Source organism: Rhinolophus sinicus, chromosome 16 (assembly GCF_057876585.1).
Source record: "Rhinolophus sinicus isolate RSI-liver-muscle chromosome 16, RSI-T2T, whole genome shotgun sequence".
Lineage (NCBI taxonomy): Eukaryota > Metazoa > Chordata > Mammalia > Chiroptera > Rhinolophidae > Rhinolophus > Rhinolophus sinicus.
This window is the reverse complement of record NC_142516.1, coordinates 92,930,169-92,949,398: the sequence shown is the minus strand read 5'-3', so window position 1 is coordinate 92,949,398 and position 19,230 is coordinate 92,930,169. Positions and strand designations below refer to the sequence as shown.

At 42.7% G+C, this 19,230-nt stretch overlaps 1 protein-coding gene across 1 annotated transcript in view; it reads right to left on the bottom strand.

Moving 5' to 3' along the window:
* Positions 1-19,230, bottom strand: part of FLT1 (fms related receptor tyrosine kinase 1) — a 159,936-nt gene that overhangs the window by 38,093 nt on the left and 102,613 nt on the right. Inside the window, exons 15-16 of the mRNA XM_019736494.3 lie at positions 11,446-11,577; positions 1,238-1,344 (exon numbers count right to left, since the gene is read on the bottom strand). Coding sequence (XP_019592053.2) covers positions 1,238-1,344; positions 11,446-11,577 — 239 coding nt within the window. The remainder of the gene's footprint in view (positions 1-1,237; positions 1,345-11,445; positions 11,578-19,230) is intronic.

Sequence of the window (19,230 nt, the reverse complement as noted above, 5' to 3'; positions counted from 1 at the left end):
CTCTCACACTTACAATTGCCTGCCTTTGCTTAAGAACCCCCCTGCCCGTGCTATTACTTCTAGAATACAGACTAAATTCTGTCCTATAGCCTACAACGCCCTGCCTGGTCAGGCACTGCAGCTGTGCCACTCCTCTCCTGCCTCACTTCATCCCTGTTCCCCCTGCCGCAGCCTTCCGTCACTTCTCATTGCCATGGTGTCCCTCTGCCCTGCCACAGCCTCATTCCTGTTCTTCTCTCTACCTGCGACACTGGCCTCTCCTTTACTGCCTGACCACCCCGCGTATGCAACTTTGGTCATCTACCATGTTTCCCCGAAAATAAGACCTAGCCGGACCATCAGCTCTAATGCGTCTTTTGGAGCAATAATTAATAGAAGACCCAGTATTATTTTACTATAGTATAAGATTGGGTCTTAAATAATGTAATATAATATAAGACAGGGTCTTCTATTAATGTTTGCTCCAAAAGACGCATTAGAGCTGATGGTCCGGCTAGGTCTTATTTTCGGGGAAAATGGTAACTCTAGTTACTCTTTAAATTTGTCTATGTAATTGATTAAAGTCTGTCCGCACCCCAGACTGCACACTGTAGCATTCGCTCTCCACTCGGCCTTGAGCGGACGCGCAGTAAACACTTGAAGCATGAATGAATGAATGAATGAATGAATGAATGAGTGAGTGAGTCTTGGCTCTTTCCCCACTGAACTTCAGAGAAGCAAGTCGTGCTACAGGCCTAATTATGGAATCTGATGTCCCGAATTCCACAGTGAGCCTCACACTCTAAAGAACCTAATTTTATCACGGGGTTCAGTGAGTATGAACAGCAGTGCGCGTCTGTGTTTCCATGTTGAGAGATGAGTCAGTGGTGGGTTTGTGTTTTGCTTTTTTCTTTTTGTTTCTTAGCAGAGAGTAAAGTTAAGAAAATGAAGGCTTCACAGGTCTCATGCTGAACTTAATTTAAAGATTTTATTACATATTTTTAGATAAAAAATGTCCTTTCTGTCCCTGGGAAATATTCATTTGCCCATTGCTCTAGCTTTTCTTTTTAGTATGCCACTTTCTGGCTGAGAGACATTTTAATGATTCACTTTTTAGTGTTCACCAGGTACGAGACAGGAACAAGAAGGAAGGGCAAGAGGGAGGTCTAACATTTGTTTAGTGCCTGCTTTAGATGTCAGATGGGCATTTTAGAATACTATGTAAAAAGGAGCAGACAATTTATCTGCAATTTCTTACCCTTTTCAGTTTTCGGATGAAGAGAGTTAATAGGAGCCAGAAGAGGGTGGCAGCCACACAGGTGCACGTCAGCGTGATTAGCTCCAGATTAGACTTGTCCGAGGTTCCTGGAGAGACAGAACACCAAGATGGTGCTAAACCGCAACCCTCAACTTTAGGGTGTGTGTGACTTTCTAGAAGAGGTCCAGTGTCCCCACTGGGCCATCATGGCGAACACAGTCTGCTGGCGCAGGAATCAGTGTGTGGGACAGGTCCCCTCTTACCTTCTGCTTCAGGTGTGTCCGTAACATTATCAGAATAAACTCAACACATAAACTAAAAGACTTTCCAGAAATTTCGCTTTTGAGTTAGCACACTTCATAATCCCAGAAATAACCAATTAAAAATCAGAGGAGAAATTAAAAATGGGAAAAAATTAAGGCAGGAACAGAAGCCCATTAAAGTGCTAAATCTGGAATATGTTAAATCTCCCTAATGGGTTTTAGAGGAAATTCTAAAGAAAAAAAATTTACATATAAGGGCTCCTTTGGGACTCACAAAATTCTTCAAAGTAGATTTTAAAAATAAAAATAAAACTCAAGGACTGTCACAATTGCCTCCTCACTCCTTTCGGAACAGCCAGGCCAAATCACCCACATCCCTCTCCCCATGTCTGGGGCTCTATTTCTGACCTTTTCAGCAGTTAGCCTGCAGGGACCAAGGGGAGAAGAGGTAACTGCTGGAGTGGAATTCTCCCCAGTCACCCCACTTCCCAGAATCACGGAGATCAAAAGCCGCACACTGTTCACCTATGATCAAAAGGAAGAGACCCAGAGTATTCACGAGAAGCCTCCAGAGAGGAAACTCGCTGGAATTTGTAAAGCATGCGCCAGTGGGCCTGAGAGTGGTTCCCTACCTACTGATTCCAGTGGGCAGTTCCCAGGAATTCTACAGTAAAGCCATTATCCTTTAACTTCATTAAAAGGAGACAGAGGCTTAGTATTAATTTAGGCCAAGAACAAATGAAACTTATTCTTTTTAGAAATGATGATGTGGACGAATACCACTTATTGAGCACTTATATGCCAAGCCCTCACAACCACCCTATGAAGTAGGTGGCAATGACATCCCCACTTCATAGACCAGTACGTCATCTTGTTGGCTCTTTGTTTCCATTCTGCAAAGATTGAGTCCTGCTACAGGCAAGGGCCGAGGCTGGAGGAGATGGGAAGATGAATCAGGGAAAGTTGTCACTCTCAAGGAACTCATTTACAACCTTAAAAAGAGACTTCAGGCAAATACAAAGAAATTAGATAAAAAGAGTTTCGGAGGTTGAGCGAATCTAACGTGCTTTTCTGGCTTTTCGCTTTTTGGAAGAGGTGACATTTGAAATGGATTTTGACCCACAGAGATAAAGGCAAAGGAGGGCATTGTAGGCAGAGGGAACAGTCTGAGTAAAGACCCAGGATTGGGAAGTGATCAGGAACTGATGGCAGTATAATCAAGGTCGAGGACAGGACCAGACTACAGAATTCTGGCCATCTGGTGAAGACTCTGTGCCTTGAAGACCAGCAAATAGACACGCTGGAGACCTGAGCCTCTTCCGTGCTCCCTCACTGCAGCCTCCAAGAACGCACACTTCCTGTAGGCTGTAGTCCCTGCAGGGTGTCGCTTAGTGTAGAGGGGAAACTGATATTTCTGTCAGTCCATCACACAGTGCTGCCTGTTCTACTTCCCTGGCTCATGAAATCATCACCCCCTGTCCTACCGCACTGCCACTGCCCACGTCAGGGCCTCATCAGTAGTTCTCGCCTGGACAACTGTGTCAGTTTCTTTGCCAGCCTTGACTCCCTCCAGTCTTTCCCCGATTCTGTAGTCGGTGTGATCTTCCCAAATCACAAATTCAATCCTATTACTCCTCTGCCTAAATTCCATCATTGCCCACCCCCCATCACTGTCAGGATAAAAATCCAAATCCTTAGGTCCTGTATGCCCAACCTTGCCTCTCTCTTCAGCTTTACCTCCTGCTGTCCTCCCATTTGCTCCAGTCACATCCAAATACTTGTAGTTTGTTAAACATGCCAGCCATTCTGCCCCTCTGTGCTTTGGCCTTTGCTGGTTCGCTGCCAGAATGTAAGCTTTCTGGGCGCTGAGACCACATCTTATTCATCTTTATATCCCCTTATCAGATTGGTTGAATTAGTGGATAAATTATGTTTTGCTTTGTCTCTAAAGAGTTTCATGAAGTTTTCAAGGTATTCAGGGCCAAATGCCTATTCAATAAATAAATGGAACACTACCTATGCCCCGGGCTCTGCTCTGGGTACCAGTACATCGTGATAGATGAAAGGGCGTGGTCTGGAGCCCATAGCCTGGCACTCAGATCTGAAGTACGTTCACCGTTCTGAGTGAAGCAGCCGTGTTGGATTGTGGTTTTAGGTTCACTGCTACCTCTCTGGGGTTTAGAAGAGAACCTGGCACAGAGGAGGCATTCTGAAAATACTGGTTGAGTGAACAAATTAATTTGGCTCCATTTGCTGCTGGTCAGCTTGTGGTTATGTTTCCCTGAACCTCATGAGCTTGACCGAGAAAACTTCCTTGAAGACGCTTCAAAGGATGGTCACGTTTTTTCCTCAGTATGCATCCTCTCCATGGGAATATTTTAAGCTCAAGTTAATGCAAGTTTAGATATCTTCCCCCACAGTGAGAAGTCTTATGCTGCCTTGCTGCATGCACGTACACACACACACACACACACACACACTTCTTGCTTGTCCTGCAAATAAGTTTTGCGGAATCTGATTGGGACCTGCTGAGCGCACAGTGGCCTTTGGCTGTTGGCGATGCTGATAAGATCTTAAGGCACTGTCTGCATAAAACCTCTGAGATGCCTCCTGCATGGAGTGCCTTGGGAGAGGCCCCCTCCTATTGTGGGAACGTTCCCGCTGCATTCCACGGGGCAGGAAGTTGACCCCCAAAGTAATTCCACAGTCCTTACTCAGGCAAAATTCCTTTCAGTGGGACCTAATGTGTTTGTCTGCACTTACACAGTTAAAGAATCAACTCATTAAAAACATCTTCAAGATGAACGTTTATTACAAGGGAGAGATCTACTTAACATTCTATGACTGCTTACTGAATATGAAAATATTAGGGTAGTGCAAAATAATTGCGGTTTAAAAGGTTAAAAATAATCGCAAAAACCGCAATTACTTTTGCACCAACCTAATAAGAATTTGACAAGCTGTAATGTAGTATCTGCTCTATCTTTATCTCATAGCTCAGTCTCTGTCTTTATTTGGCAAGTAACGATTAGGACGGTCTTAGGCTGGATAGACTGATTTAAGTTAGCAGCCTCTCTTCTTGTACAGCTCTTGGATGTGTTCTCAGAGGTCAGACGTCCACACACCAGCGTGACTAGACGCAGCTTCAGCTTGCTGGTGACAGCTGATGAGCTCAGTGCATGAAATAGCCCAGCTGCACATGGCAGGGGAAAGGAGGCCCGGAAGTGTGGGCGGGATCTGACAATGACGAAGAGTTGTTAGCGCAGGGCCTCAGGGACATCACTCCCATATGATGTGTGGTTCCAAATTGATGGAATTGTTCTAAGGCTCACTGGAATATTAAAATTGGCCTTTATACTATTTCTGAAGCTTTTTAGGAAGCTATGCACATCAATTTGGAACCCCTCTTAAGGACAATGATGTGTGGAAATACTGTGTGGGGATTAAATTTGAAGGACGTTTTCAAGAGTAATTTTAGGTAAAGATATTTGTTGTGCAGGGCGGCCTGCGGGGTCTCAGCTCCTGATCCCCACATAAGAACACAGGATGTGGCTAGGCCAAAAAGGAACACCCACGGAGCCGTAGGTAGGGGAGTCACACCACTATAGTCTCGTTGGAGGCTGAATTCACAATATGTGCGACCTGCTGTCCGCTTTTCTGCCTGCCAACCAACTGACTTGCTAGCTGCGATCCGCACTTGCCAGCACCATCTTCTTGCTAGCCCCTCATTTTCTGCAAGCATAGCCATAGCAGTTTTATTAGTGGCCAGTGGCTCACTGGTTACAGCTGATGGCCAACTAGCCACAGCTGATGGCCATCCAATCACAGTTGATGGCCATTTACTACCTGAGCCAGGACCTTTCCACGTGAGGCCGAGAGCCTGGAAACTGCACTCCTGGTTCTGTCCCCACAATATTTCAAATTGCTCTTAGGTGCCACCAATTCTGTAACACATTTTTATTACAGCAAGTTAATTCCTTGGGTCAAATAGGAATTTTGTGGTTTGGAACCCCATTTGGGTGACTCACTGGTTAAGTCTAGGAAAACTATAATGCAGAGTTTTGCTGAAATGGAATTTGGTTTATTATATTAACAAATAATGATATTAAGTACTATTGTAAAAGTTTCTGTTGTCTGCCAGATGCTGTATTAAATGTGCAAATCCTTAAACAACCCTACAAGGTGTTTAACCATTATTAACCTAACAACCCTAAAGGATTACCATTATTAGCATCCATTTTGTAGACGAGTAAATGGCAGCAGCAGGAAGGCAAGCAGTTTGCCTGAGGTTACACAGCTCCTGAGCACTGAAGCACCTGGCTTCAAAGAGGGTCCTTCTTCCTGGCTGGGCTCTGCTGCCTTTGATCTGGGGGGCAGTAGCGCAGAGCCGTTAAACGTGGATCCAGTTCTCCACTCTGGCGCTTCCGAGCTCGGTAACCCTGGACAAAGTCCTAAACTTCTCTGAGCCTCACATTCTCACTTATAAATAGAAACAAATCCTCATTGGATTATTGCAAAAGTTAAGTAGGCTAAAAGCACATGTTATGTGCTTTTAAAAAGCACACTGCATGTTCAGTAAGCATAATATTTATAACTGAATTAGTTCCATCACTATTTTTTGAATTCCCAATCAAGGCCAGCTTTATGTCATTGTTTAGATTTGCAGTCCAAAGGCACATGTACCCCGGCCTTCCTGTGTAAAATCTGTGAGCAGTCAGTTCACCTCTGTTTTGAGCACCATTCTCTCCTGGGAAACCCTTCTGAATTGCCAGCAGCCATGAGAGGAGTAACGTCAATCACCAACATCATCATGTGAATTAGTTGATCACATCCTCCCTCGTGCCAGGGAGCCATAGGAGAGAATTTGGGGGCAGGATTCAGGAAGAGGAGCTAAAGTGGAGGGCAGTGAGGGATCAGAGGAGAAACGAAAACTGAAAGCTGGCCTAGGGTGATAAACAGGAGTGGCTGGATACCCAGACAATTTTCTTTAGATCTTTTCCTATTCTTTACTCTGGGCATTTTATTAAAGAACATAGTGTATCCTTCCTGCTGTATGAGTCCTTTCCTGAAATATCGTAACATGCAGTTTTTGTGGCACAGAGTTTACAAATCACACCTTTAATGTCATCTCAAGTGTTGAGACTGCAGAACCCTGAGACAGTCCTGCATGCTTTCCATGATTTTTGTATCCATCAGTCGTCCTTAAAAAAATGTTGAAAATGGGAGTTATCCTTCAAGATGTTTTCTCCTGTGTAATTATAAATGCTATTGAAATAGCATTTCAACAGCAAGGCTGAATCTGTTATAAGAATGTATTTATATACACTGTGCTGATTACATACAATAATAATGGTAAAATAGAGTTGTCTTACTGAAGTCCTTGCATAAAAATGCACCACACTTTCATTGTCACAGTCCCGTTGAGTTCCACGGGCTATTGAATGCTCTGTGAATTTCAGAAATTATTTTCGTTAGTAACAGTTTTGTTGTTGTTGTTTTTAATATTAGCACTTCCCCTTTGAGAGTCCCACTGTGCTCATGTGCAGTCCAAACCAAATAAGACCCGTGATTATTTAAAGAAGCTACTCTGAGTCCACAGTCCACTCATCCCTTTTAAATACAAAAATAACACATTGTTTTATCTATGAGTATAAGAATCCTTTCTGAAAGGAAATAAAAAGAGCAGACAGTTTCCTTCCTGGCTAATACATGAACCTTTTCAAATCTGTTAAACACAGCCACAGACACAACTCACTTGCCTGGTTTCATTTCCTAAACTCAACCTGACAAGATAGGTCAGTGGGAAGGGTCTATCTGCATAGATTAGGAAATCAGACTAAAGCCAGGGAAACTTTCACAGCCACCAGAGTGAGGAGAGCAGTGCTTTAGACTCTAGGGCAAGACTCTCATTTCAGTGATAAAATGACTAAGCAGGTACTGCATTCAACTGAACAGCACCCGAGGACCAAAGTTGTATTTATTGAGCCCGAAGTGCTTTCTTCAAGATCTCATCTAACTCGTAAGATCCACATAACATCAACTTCCAAAAACTTTCCCTTCTCCAAATACTGTTAAATGGACCTGAAATCTGCCTCCTGGAAACTTCACCACCGTCTCCCTTTCTTGGTTCTGTCCTTCCTGGTGGGTCAAAGAATGAGTTAAGTGTCTTCCTCAGTCTGAAAGTTCCTTAAATATTTGAAGAAAGCAACTGTTCAGCCCCAGTTGTCTCTTTTTTACATGAAACATCCTTATTTCCTTGCACTATTTTATCATTACCCTATTAGGACTGTGGCTCCATTTATTTATGCTTCTCTTACAAATGGGTACAATATTTCAGGTGTGGTTTGATGATTTCAGATCAGGTCATCTGTTTCTGCAGCCAACCACAATTTTTAAGCAAAGAGGTTGGATACATCCATTACTCTGAAAGCAGAACAGAATTACAAGAACAAAATTACAAGGGAGAAGGCAGAAAAATTATGAATTGCAGACACAAGAACTCAAAAAGCATGGGAGTTGGGGATAATAATGGCTAAAAAGAAGGAGATTATATATATATACATGTAATCTCCTTCTGTAGCCACGTTGCAAACTATACCATTTTTCTAAGTGATACTGAAAATTAATGCCACATGAGGGAAAAAAGGTCATGAATCAAAAGTACAAATTCCTCAGAAAACTCTGTGGACTAGCCAGTAGGAAATATTTAGAATTATTTAGACTTTGTTATTGCCAAGGAAGATATCACTGTAGAAGGTCCAGAGTTGCCTCATACATTGCTGTCTTCTTCCTGCCTCGTTCACCTCACCAATCCAGCATCCTCCAAAGCCTCCACTAGAGATCAAGTAGCCCTCTGGATCCTTTTTGCCTCTACGAACTTCTTTAGCCCTTATTAGCATTGTGTAGTCTGTTTTATATAAACTAGTGTTTCTACTTTACCCTTAGGAGGAGCTCAGAAAGTTTCTTGACCTGGTTCTAATTGTTTCATGCACACCTGAGACTCTTCCAACTAGGTCTGCAAAGCCCACCGAGGTTAGGGATCGTGCTTACGCTTCCACATCCTGCGAAGTCCTGGGCAGCGAAATAAGTTGTTACATGAATAACGAATTGAACTTGGCTTATCTCTATTGCTCTAAACAATATATCGATGTGTTTCCTTTTTCAGACACTCCGTGTGGTTTTCTACATAGATGAGTCCAACAAACATTTATCAAGTGCCTCTGGGGAGGAAAGTGAGTCATGAGCAAGGATACGCATTGCATTAAAAATACATGTCAAGTGTCATGGAGCACAGAGGGGAAGTGACGGTGGGACAGGAGATCAGGTGTAGGGACAGTGAACTTGAAAGGCTGATGGGATTATCTGGGGGGAGCACAAGTGGGGAAAATGATGTGTCGAGGCAGAAGACTAGGACAAGCTCTGTGTGTTCAGGGAGCCACACGTAGTGCAGCACAGCCGGGGTGCTGGGGCGTGCGGGAAGGGCAAGGGATGGATGAGGGGACCAGGAAGCGGAGGTAATGTCGTAAGGCGGGTCATTTAAAATCACTTGATTTGGGAGTGGATCGGAGGAAAGTAGGCTGTTTGGGAGGACAGGAAGTGCTGTTGCGAGATGGTATGGATGAGAACATCTGCACTGGCAGCTGATATGGACAATTCAAGTGAAAATGACCTCCCCGTTCCTCAAGAGCAGATGATACAGGCTCATAGAAGCTTTCAAAACTTAGTGACAGCAGTGTACTCAACGTTGTCTGACTTTTCAGAAAAGCATCACATTGTTGGGAAAAGAAATCAGTGCAGGAAACCCAGAAGAGGTAGGGAGAGTCCAGAAGCTCAGTTTTAGGGTAAGTTCTCGCACACGGGTTCCGAGCCACCTAGTGGGGAGACGAATGGAGGAAACATGGACACCTGCAGTTTCCAAAGACATGCACTTGAGTCTCAGCCTCACCACCTGTTTGTGGTGTGACTTGGGGCAAGGAATTTAACCTCCATCTTCCCATCTATAGTCTGAAAATAATGCCGCTTATGTCTGTGGATTCTCAGCGAGTTCCTGGGATGCATATGCCAAGTGGCCGCAGTCCCTGCACGTAAAGGTGCTAAATCAATACCATCCTCCTGCTAAGTGCTGGGCATGGGGATGGGACACAAAGAGATGTCACACACAATGCCTGCCTCAAAAAGTTACAGTTCATTAGAGAGGAGAAGCGTATCAATGACTAAATAATCATACAGTGCAGACTGAGGTGAGTACTCACTGAAGACCCAGGAGCCATGGTGTGGGAGAGAGGAGACTGAGTGTGTGACTTAGCTGTTTATCCTGGAGGATATCACTGGGCAGGACCATCCAAACTGGTGTTAGGGGGTAAGGAGGATGTGGATGAAACAGGAGGGAGCCTGGACAAAAGACTCGCAGTCATTGCCAGCTCACATCCCCCAGTGGAGAGGAGTGGGCACAGACACGTGGCAAGGGGAGGCAGCCATGCGTGGTTGGCGTGTTGTCGCAGGGCTGCCATTACCTGGCTGTGGGGCTTAGGTCAGTGGTTTCTTTCCTCTCTGAGTTTCATAAGAACTGCTCTGTCGCTCAGGGTTGTTGTGAGGATACGGGGGAAATACGTTCTGGACTGAGGATGAAGGAGCCCTGCGTGCTCTCTGCAGCTGCTCCTCTCTCACAGGGAAGCCCCTCCCTGGCCTGGTGCAGCTACTCCACAGGGTCACATCTGGAGTCCTTGTTAAGGGATAAATTAACAGTCCTTTGAAGAAGGAGGTGTTAAAGAGAGAGTCATGCTTAATAAATGGTTTTCTCCCTGTGTAAGCAGAAGAGTTGAAACCATACTTTAAAACAAGGATTATTTGGGAGACAAATAGGACCATGACTGAAAGTATGTGGGGATGCCACCCTCCACTTTTGCTGCAAGTGTAAATTTGTGGTGGAGTACTTTCAGATTTTTCAGGAGACGCTCCAAAATCATCTCCCTGTGAAAGAAAGGGAATGGAGTTTTGTTTGTAAGGAGTCTGAATTCTCAGAGTTAGGATCTTTAAGCCATGTACGTTCCCAGGGCAGAAGAGCTGATGTATTAATATATAGCGCCTTCTCCCTACTTCCTCCCCCAGAAATACTTACATATTCTGAAGTCTACTGTGGAGTGTTTGGAAACAGCCTACTGAACAAATTCCATCTTTTCATGTAAAACCTCAATGTGCTGTGGACATTTACATCTAAGAGGTGTCAATTTGATATTTTACGATGCTATAAATGTTATGTTTTGGGTGATTCTTGGCTTTAGAGAATTGAAATTGTGGTCTAAACTATTTTCTAAATGGAAGCCACATGGGCGCAGCCCAGGGTAGGACTAGGCCTCTTTGGATTTTGCTGCTCAACAAACTATCTGAAGCCTTTATAAAGAGGAAGCATTTGGAATATTTTTCTCAAATGTGGTCTGTTTATTATGTGTTGCTTCTCTCTGATAATATTTTGCAGTGTACTTCATGTTAAAAACCAGCTTATGAAAACATTTGGAAGCTATATCTAACTCATGGGAATTGGAAATGGAAAAAAGAATGCACAATTTCCAGTGTGTGGATTTTCCCCCCATCTACACCCATCGTCTTGCTCCTTGTATTTCTCACAGGTGTGGCCACTCGGGTCATTCTCTGTGGGTCAGTGTCATCACGCTGGCAGCAGCTGGCTTTCCTCTCTTCTGGGAACCCCTCCCCCCACGGAGACTGTTCGGATGGCAGCTCTCAAGCCAGTGTCTTCACCTTTTGCCTCGCTGGGTGGAACCAGACAGGCCCTTGGGGGGGGGGGGAGGGGGCAGGGGAAGGAAGGGGCAGGAGGTCAGGGCAAGGCACGGACTGGAGGAGCAGTGGGAGACTGGGAGGTGAAAAGTTAAACAAACAGGGAAGTAGATGTCTGAAGAGTTTCTGGTTGCTTCTGAAGCAGCTGTTTACCTTGCACGGTGAGGTACGCGGAGCTTTCCACAGACCCCTTCTGGTTGGTGGCTCTGCAGCGATAGACGCCTTCGTCCTCTTCTGTGACTCTTTCAATAAACAGCGTGCTGCTTCCTGGTCCTAAAATAATTCCTGAGGAGCGAGAGATGTTTACATTAGCGGGTCTGGATAACAAACAAAAGCAGCCGTTTCTGTAACACAACCCTCTTCCTATCATTATGCATTCAGACTAGGAAACCTGAGCCCTGGCTAACCTGGCTGGGCTGCTTATTTGTTTTCTCTGGTCCAGGCTTTTTAACAGCACCTTCACCACCCAGCAGAGCTCTGACCAAGGCCATTCACTGTGCGAAAGAAATGCGATGGGGCTGCGATACCCAACTTTAAAATACCAAGGAGGTAGCGTCTCTAGTGATAGTAACTGCCATTTCCTCAGTGCCTGCTGGTGCTGGGTGCTACGCGGGGCGCTTCCGACCTTGCGTCCAGAACCACCTGTGAGGTATTGTGGTCTCCATGTTATCAACATGGAAACAGTTGGCAAGTGAAGCAACTTCACCAAGAGCATGCAGTTGACGGAAAGCCCATTGGTGGCCTATGGGCCAAGGGGAAGCATGTTTCGTTTGTCACGGTGGAAGAGAGCTTGGGCTGGGTTTTAATCTAGGCCTTACCACTTCAGGCTTTGTCACTTTAGGCAAGTTGCTTAACCTTTCTATGTTTTAGTCTTATAATGAATGGGAAGGCAGTTCCTACTGATATAATAGGAAAATGAACGGCAAGTGCGCGGCACATAATGAGTGTGAGGTAAATGTGACCTTAAGTCGCACTAGGAAGTATGATGTCATGGAAGGAGCCCTGGGAATCTCCGGGCCCGGCTCCGAGACCCAGCAGCTTTAACACCAAGTACTCTCACCAAGTATGTATTGGGTGCTTCCTCTGCCATTAGTCTGTGCTAGAGACCTTGGGGGTGGGGGGCAGGCTAGGACACGGTATCTGCTGAGGAAGGAGAATTAACACGCATAGGTACATATTCTCTCTCTCTCTCCCTCTCTCTCTCTCTCTCCCTCTCTCTCTCTCTCTCACTCTCTCACTCTCAGACACACACATCAGCAAACAAAGTCATGAATGAGAATGACTAAATGTGGCACATACCCAGTTAAATGCAAAATCTGGGGCAAGGAGGGAGGTAAGTAAGGATAGGAAGACTCAGGGGAGTGGCATGGAGGCGGTGGGCCTGGAGCTGAGGTTTAAAGGATTAGCAGGGTGAAGGGACAAAGGAGGGCTTCATTTCAGTGGCACAGAGGGCCCGCCACTGAAATGAATATTCATTGAGTGCTCGTTCTGGAATAGTGAGAGAATGGGCCTGACCAGACTCTAGGCTGTACTTTCTTAGTTTAAATAGTTTGTATTCCCCCTGATTATAACATATATTCAATATAGAAAATTTGAGAAATACTGGAAAGCATAAAGAAAATGTAAAAAACAAACCTATAATCTTACCTCCCAGATGTTTTCCCTTTAGTGTTTTAAAAGTGGACTTTGTCACACAGTTTGTTCGTGCATATAATAAATATTTTTGAGCTCCTATCATTGCTAAACTATTGTATGCTGGTGATACAATAATAAGCAAGGCAAATAAATCCTTGCTTACGAAGGGCTTATAGTTTTGGAGAATTACAAATAAATAATGTAACTTCAAGTAGCAACAAAGTCTGAGAAGAAAATAAACCAAGTTAAGGAGATTAGGGGTTAAGGAGGGTGAGGAAGCTATTTTAGATAGGATGTTTTTCGGGAAGGCTCTCTGAGGAGGTGACGTCTGAGCAGAGCCCTGAAATACGGAAGAAGTGAGAGCGGGTGGAATTCAGTGGCCGGACTGACCTTGGGTAGGACTAGAGATAGTTAATTCATTTTAACAGGAGGGATAGTAGAGTATAAAGGGACAGGTAAATTGGACAATTTGGTGATACATATTCCCAATAAATAAGAGGTACTCATCTGTTTAAATTCAGGAAGAAGAGGGAATTTCGGAGGCTTGAATAGAGAGAAAAAGGTACGAAATAGTGTGCTGGGAGGGAAAGTAAACAATTCAGTAGTGAAAAGTTGTAAGATTTCTCCTAATGATTATACAACTTTAAATATTGACCTCCTCCCCAATATCATAGCATAAATATTCCCCCATATTCTTATATACTTTAAATGTAATCATTTATTATGTGCATGTACCCTATTGATTGGCACTAGGTTACAGCTCATTGCTCATAACTATAGTTATGCAATTAACATCTTCAAGCATAAAGGTTTTTCATATTTCAGATTATTTCCTTAGCATAGATTTCCAGAAACAGATTTATTAGGTCAAAAGCTCTTGATTCATGTCACCAAACTGCTTTCCAAAAAGACCATACCAATTAGCACTTAAAACAATAGACAGTAAGAGACTTTTTTATCACTCTCCTGCCAGTACTGAGCAGTACCACCTAAAAAATATAAAACACAAAACTTTGATTGTTTGATAGATGAAAATCATTGTCATTGTAATCTGTGTTTCTTTGGACATTCTTTCATATATTTGATAGCCATTTTTTATTTTCAAAGCACCTGTTCTGAGTAGTTGAAAAGGTGAGCTCAGATCACAGAGAGCTTTGGAATCCTGGCTGAGGAGTCTCCATTCATTGTAGAAGGAAAGAGAGGGCCGCAAAGATTTTTGAGCAGGGAAACGACATAACAAAAGCAGTGTTAAAGGAAGTTTAGTCTAGAAGGAGAATGCAGGATGGATGGGAATGGGGAAAAAGTGGCATGTGGACATCCAGTTCACCAGTTGTAATTCAGGCAAGAGATGGCGAACGATCCAAATCTGGATGGTGGGAACGGAAGTGGGAAGGAAGAAATGGAAACAGACACTTTGTAGAAACAACCTACAGGAATTGGTGCTTTTTTGGATACAGGAATAGACAGAGATAGGCCAAGCGCGTTCCAATGTTCTAAGCCCAGATAACGGGGGGAAAACGAGAGTCCCCCCTGAAACCTTGGCTAAACTGTTTAATCTCTTCGTGGCTGTTTCCCCATCTGTAAAATGAGAGTAATACCTACTTTGCCTATTTCATGGTATTGCTATGAAGTCAGTTGAGATAATTTAAGTGAAAGCATTGAAGCTTTGAAAAGTATAAGATATATGGTATAAGTGGTAATCACAGAACATAATAGTATGGCTGGATAGTGGGTGGTCAGGAGCAACGAATGTTTATAATGGCAGCTATCTCGTTACCCATCATCATCTCCACGGCAGCAGACCTGAACTCCAATCCTAGTTTAAGGCTAACATCATGAACAAATAAAGTCAAAAGACTTGGATTTCACCCACGGAGACAGATGTGTAATGGTGGAGGTGAGAGGATAGAGCCAAGGGTGCTGATGAGCTAACACTATCTGGCCCAGTTTCCTCTTTCCACTACACGGAGGAGAGGACATGGGGTGAGAGGGTGTCCAAAATCAACAAGCAGAGCTTTTCTTTCTGACTCGCCCTCACATTGCACCATAACAAATGGCACAGACATTGATGCGTCACCATCAGATAGGGCCCAGTGAGACTCTGAGTGGCCTTTCTCATTCTCTTGCTATTTATTTCCCTTCTCACAAAAATCGGCCAGTTACTGCCCTTATTATTTTTTCCCATTCCGCAGATCTTCTGCCCATACTTACGCATGGTTGTCTGCTTTAGTTTCTTTAATGCTTTAACCTGCTGCTACTACTTACTTTCTATGACCAGATTCCCGTGATACAGGCTCTGTTCTACTAAGGAACTCACCTTTTAAAAAGGGCTGTCTTTAGTAGTTTAAATTTTTCATTGTGATTAATTTTAAATATTTAAAAAGTACAGAAAAAATATAACCCATGTGCCCACCATTAAGCTAATGAGATGTCAACGTTTTGCTGTATTTGCTTTAGACCCCTCTTTTATATGAATAAAATTTATAGTTACTTTATCCTTTCCTTCTCCCTCTCTTCCCAGAGGTACCTCTGTCCTGAAGTTGGTGCGAGTCATGCTCATGAATGCTTTTGTGCTTTCTCTACATAGGTATGTATCACTATATAATGTTTTGTGGGTTAAAAAATTCTAAATAAATGGTATTATGCAGTATGTATACTTTTTCAACTTTTTTTCCTATTTAACAATGTTTTAATATTCTTGTTGATACACGTAGCTGGAGTTCATTTTTATAATATTTCACTGTAGAAAAAAATCCACGGCTTTTAAAAAAAATCCACTTCTCTACTATAGGATGGTTAGGTAGTTTTCAATTTTTTTCCATTACAAAGAAGGCTACACTGCACGTCTGACACAGCTATGTGTCAGTAGTTATATGCATTTCCTTGTGCTGGGTTACAGGGTAATCCCATTTCAACTCCATCAAGTATTACAAAATTGTCTTCCAACATATACCAAGTTCCACTTCAACCAGCAATGAGTAAGAGCTCTCCTTCCCCCAAATACTTACTGATACTTGGTTCTATCAGATGTTTCAGCTAGTGGCAGAATGATGGGTGTGAAATGGCTTCTCACGGTGGGTTTAATCTATATTTCTCTGATTACTAGTTAGGTGGAACATCTAAATGGAAAACATTTTTGGTGGCCATTCAGGCTTTTCCTATGAAATATCTGTTCATGTCCTTTGCCCATTTTTCTGTTAGTCTAAATTCTAGGATTTTTAAAATATGTTTTGTTGGATACTGATCCTTTTTTTGGTTAAATGTGTTGCAAGTCTTCCCCCATTCCATGAAGTCTTTTAAACTTTGTTTATGGTGAGATTTTAATACAAAAGCCTTTAAAGTTATATGTTTTCCATTATCCTTTGTGCTTTTTTGTTACTTGTTTTTTTAAAAAAACTTTTCCTACTCTGATATAAAGCATCTCCCTTATATACTTTATTCTAAAAATTAAAAAAAAAAATCCATCTGTTTTAAAGATTTATTTAGAGTTTTGTCTTTTCTCATTTAGGTCTTCAGTCTATCTGGATTTTTGGGAGAGAGGAGTATGTGTATGGTGTGAGGTAAGAATCTGATTTTTACCATACAAATAGCCAATTATCCCAGCATCATTTACTCAATAATCTGTTCTTTTCCCACTGAGTTGTGGTGTCAATTCTGTCAGATACTGTTTCCATATGTTTGTATGGCTCTGTTTTCAGGCACTCTGTCTGTTTACAGTGACCGATTTATCCCACACGTTATGATTACTTGCTGATGTTTTGATATTTGGTATGGCATGATCCCTTCTTCAAAATTGTCTTGGCCCTTTATACTTCAATATGCATTTCAGATTTAGCTTGTCAAATTCTGTAAAAAGTACTGTTGGGATGTTGATGGGAATTCCACTGAATTTATAGAACAATGGGGGGAAATCGTCATGTTTATTTTTAGGTTGAAATAAATGAAATTGCCAATATTTTAACATACAAAAATGGTTTAACTTAATAATGAATGTTTCCATTTAAGAATATCAAATATCTTTGAGTTATTTAGGTCTTCTTTTATATATCATTTGGTAGTTTTATGATTTTTCTCTTTACATATCTTGCTTATCAGTTATATTTATTCCTAGATATGTTGTAATTTTTGTTTTTATGCAAAATGGTGTTGGGTTCTTGGAAGAGACACTACCTGAATTTTCTCTTTCCCCTTTGGGTGTTAGTCATTATATCTACATGTAGACTCATTTAGAAACATGATGGTCTATTTTGTGTTGTTGAGATAATTTAAGTGTAGGCCTGCTTGCTTCTAGAGGGATCACCTAAGTTATTCCTAGCCACTAAAAACATAAGAATTCCCATGGATACTTACAGTCTATTTGCCTTTACTATAGGGAGCTGTATCAGATTGAATCAACAGGACACAGAGCAGGATTTACAAATGCAGACGTCTTCAGGGGCCTGGCACGGAGCATCAGTGAGATGGGGATGAGTCACGGCAGGGGCACTGTCTCGGGAGCATAGCAGCCTGTTTCCCACCTGAAGGTGGAAGCATTAGCTCCCATCAATTGAAATTTGGGACTTTGAGTACAGTGTTGTCTTCTGAATTTTAAAGCGAAGACAAATCTGAATTTTTCACGTTGAAGCTCATGGTTTTTAAATGCTGGCAACCAAGTCAACTTATATAAGTTTGCTGTGAGTGCCAATAACAAAGTGTATGCTAGGTAGATTGAACATGACCTTGACCTAGAGGATGTCCAGGGGGGAGACGCTATTATATTTTTATCAAGCAAAGACCTCCATGATCTGGCTCTGCCTAGCGTTCCGGTTCGTGTGCCTGCGCCATCCCTAAATGTATCCTTGGTGTGAACCATACCGATCTCTCGGCCACTCATAAGCCTCAGTGATTTTGCACATGTTACTTTCTTGACCTGGCCACTTGATTAGCATTCAGTTGTTATGAATATTGAGCTCAAGGATTAGCTGCTGTGGAAAGCATCTTCTGACGCCCTTGGGTCCCTTCTCTGCTCCTCTTGGATCACCCTGTGCATACCTCCGCTCTGGCGCTTCCCATTTGGTAGTAAATTCGCTGACAGTCTTAAGTTGCCCACTCCACTGCAGGCTCTCAGAGAGCAGAAACTCTGCCTTCCTCATGACTGAGTCCTTAGTGTCTGGTGCTATGTGGACAGACAGCAGACACTCAGTCACTGAGCCAGTGACCAAACAAACCAAGACAATCACAAAGGGAATTTAGGGGGTGAGGAAAGGAGTGAGCTTTGCACTGTTTGTCAGTGTTAGGAAGCTACGGTGGTAGTTAATACTGACTCCATATGTGGTAGTATTGACTTGCAACCTGCAGAAGGCCCAGCTGTCCTTGGTCTATAAAATTGTATGTCAGTTTATTTTGTCATCTTAATGATTCAAAGGGCTCCAGTTCCTAATGCTTAGAGATGCAAACTCAGGTAGTTGATAGAGTTCTGCTAAAATATGAGTCTTAAAGGGTCAAGTAAAACTTCACACAGTTATTTTTGCAGGAGTTTATAGTGTACTCCAAGGAATCTGATGGAGACTCAGTGTCAGGACTTGAATTGTCTATTGTGTTGGTTCCTGATGGGGGTTGTGGATCAGTTTTTGGCAATGTTGGTCTATATATTTATCCATGGGATGCAGCCTAAATTTGGAACACATGTCTAACCCCTTCATTTTTCAGTCTGTTTTTTTGTTTTTTTTAAGTGTTTTCCAGGACCCCTCAGCTCCAAGTCAAGTAGTTGTTTCAATCTAGTTGTCGAGGGCGCAGCTCACAGTGGCCCATGTGGGGATCGAACTGGCAACCTTATTGTTAAGAGCACCGCGCTCTAACCAACTGAGCTAACCAGCTGCCCCAAGTTTTTAGTATTTTCATCGGACTTTACAAATAATTTTATTTCTTTTCTTTTCTGTTTGGATGGTCTTTCCATAGCTGTCAATGGTGTATTTAGTTCCCCTACTATAATTGTGTTTTGGTCAGTTTCTTCCTTTAGTTCTGTTAGTAGTTGCTTTGTGTATTTTGGTGCTCCCTTATCATAACACTTATCAATATATATGCCCCTAATATATATGGGGGCGTGTATATTGATGTGTTATGTCTTCTTGTTGTATTGTCCCCGTTATCATTATGAAATGTCCATCTTTGTCTCTTGTTGCCTTTTTTATCCTGAAGTCTGTTTTGTCAGATATCAGTATGACTACAGCCGCTTTTCTGTGGATGCCATTTGCTTGGAATATCGTTTTCCACCCTTTCACTTTGAGTCTGTATTTGTCCTTGTAGCTGAGATGCATCTCTTGG